We start from the raw sequence: 1,263 nt of genomic DNA on the forward strand, positions 1-1,263 counted from the left end.
TGCTGTGTGCAGCGTGTCCGTTGAACAGTTCTGGCAGGCTGCTAGCCCGTTTCCTAGATGTGATCTGTGGTTTTGGGCATATATTGCCTCGACGTCCCGTCCTTGGAGCGTCATTAGCCAGCACACATCACATATAAACACACACACACACACACCACATATAAACGCACACACACATACACACACACACACATACACACACATCACATATAAACATACACAACACACTTGAATATGTGAAACATGAATACATACATACTCTATATAATTTTTGGGTCAGAAACGTTTTATTAATATTAGTTTAGTTTAGTTTATTTGATTTATTTAACAGGGACCATGCACAACACAAATGTTGTGCCAGAGTAAGCTATATAGCTCATTTGTATCTGTAGTCCCTGGGCAGGAAGTTGTTAAAATAAAATAAAATTACAGCACTCCATTAGAATAAAATAATAATAATATCACACGATATCAAATCACAAAACAAAAACATTTAAAAAATCAGTGATCACACATTAGATTTTTCTTAAGCCATATTTTGAGTGCAGATTTGTGATGTACACTCTCTAATATGATCTTTCATCTTTCTGCTGCTCTAACTGAAAAAAGCTGATTGTCCAAAGACAGTTTTCTTAAATTTCCCAACAATTGTCCTTATAGAAAGTAACACATTGTTTAAGAGGTGGTGGCGCAAGAGCATGAATTAATTTCATTTAATTATGGTATGTTTGATTCCTATCAACAGAATCGTTGTCATGGAGAAGCGAGCATGTGATGACCAATCAGGACTCTGTAATCTGTACATCCTGGAGACGGTTGACTCCGCCCCTGTTTCCCAAACACACACGCCAACCTCTGTTATTAATTAAACTCCTCCTGGTGTTAATAAAGAGGTCAGGTGTGAGAACACAGGCCACGTCTGTCTGCAGTGTGTGTGTGTGTGTGTGTGTGTGTGTGTGTGATCTCTCAGTGATCAGTCCACTGGTGAACCATTACAAGAAGACCAACTTGTACAGTTTCTAACTAGTTTGCTGCACAGTAAGATTCAGAAACAGAGAAATCCAGAGCAGGTGAGAATGTGGACGGGAAGCCTAGAGCTGTATTTCTAGATTTCTGAGTATTTCAAGTAAGGTCAAGTCACCTTTATTTGTATAGCGCTTTATACAATGCTGAGACACAGCAGGTTCTGACAGCGCCATCATTACAGTAAGAGAGCGTGTGTCAGAGACAGAGAGAGAGAGAGCGAGAGAGAGTGTGTGTGTG

General features: G+C 39.6%; 1 protein-coding gene across 1 annotated transcript in view; it reads left to right on the forward strand.

Moving 5' to 3' along the window:
- LOC107757316 (mitogen-activated protein kinase kinase kinase kinase 5-like) overlaps positions 1 to 1,257 on the forward strand; it is a 28,918-nt gene extending 27,661 nt beyond the window's left edge. The window contains exon 26 of the mRNA XM_016574756.1: positions 746 to 1,257. Coding sequence (XP_016430242.1) covers positions 746 to 869 — 124 coding nt within the window. The 3' untranslated portion in view covers positions 870 to 1,257. The remainder of the gene's footprint in view (positions 1 to 745) is intronic.
- The last annotated feature ends 6 nt before the right edge of the window (positions 1,258 to 1,263 follow it).

This window comes from Sinocyclocheilus rhinocerous, unplaced genomic scaffold, assembly GCF_001515625.1.
Source record: "Sinocyclocheilus rhinocerous isolate Xijiao unplaced genomic scaffold, SAMN03320098_v1.1 scaffold3916, whole genome shotgun sequence".
Classification (NCBI taxonomy): domain Eukaryota; kingdom Metazoa; phylum Chordata; class Actinopteri; order Cypriniformes; family Cyprinidae; genus Sinocyclocheilus; species Sinocyclocheilus rhinocerous.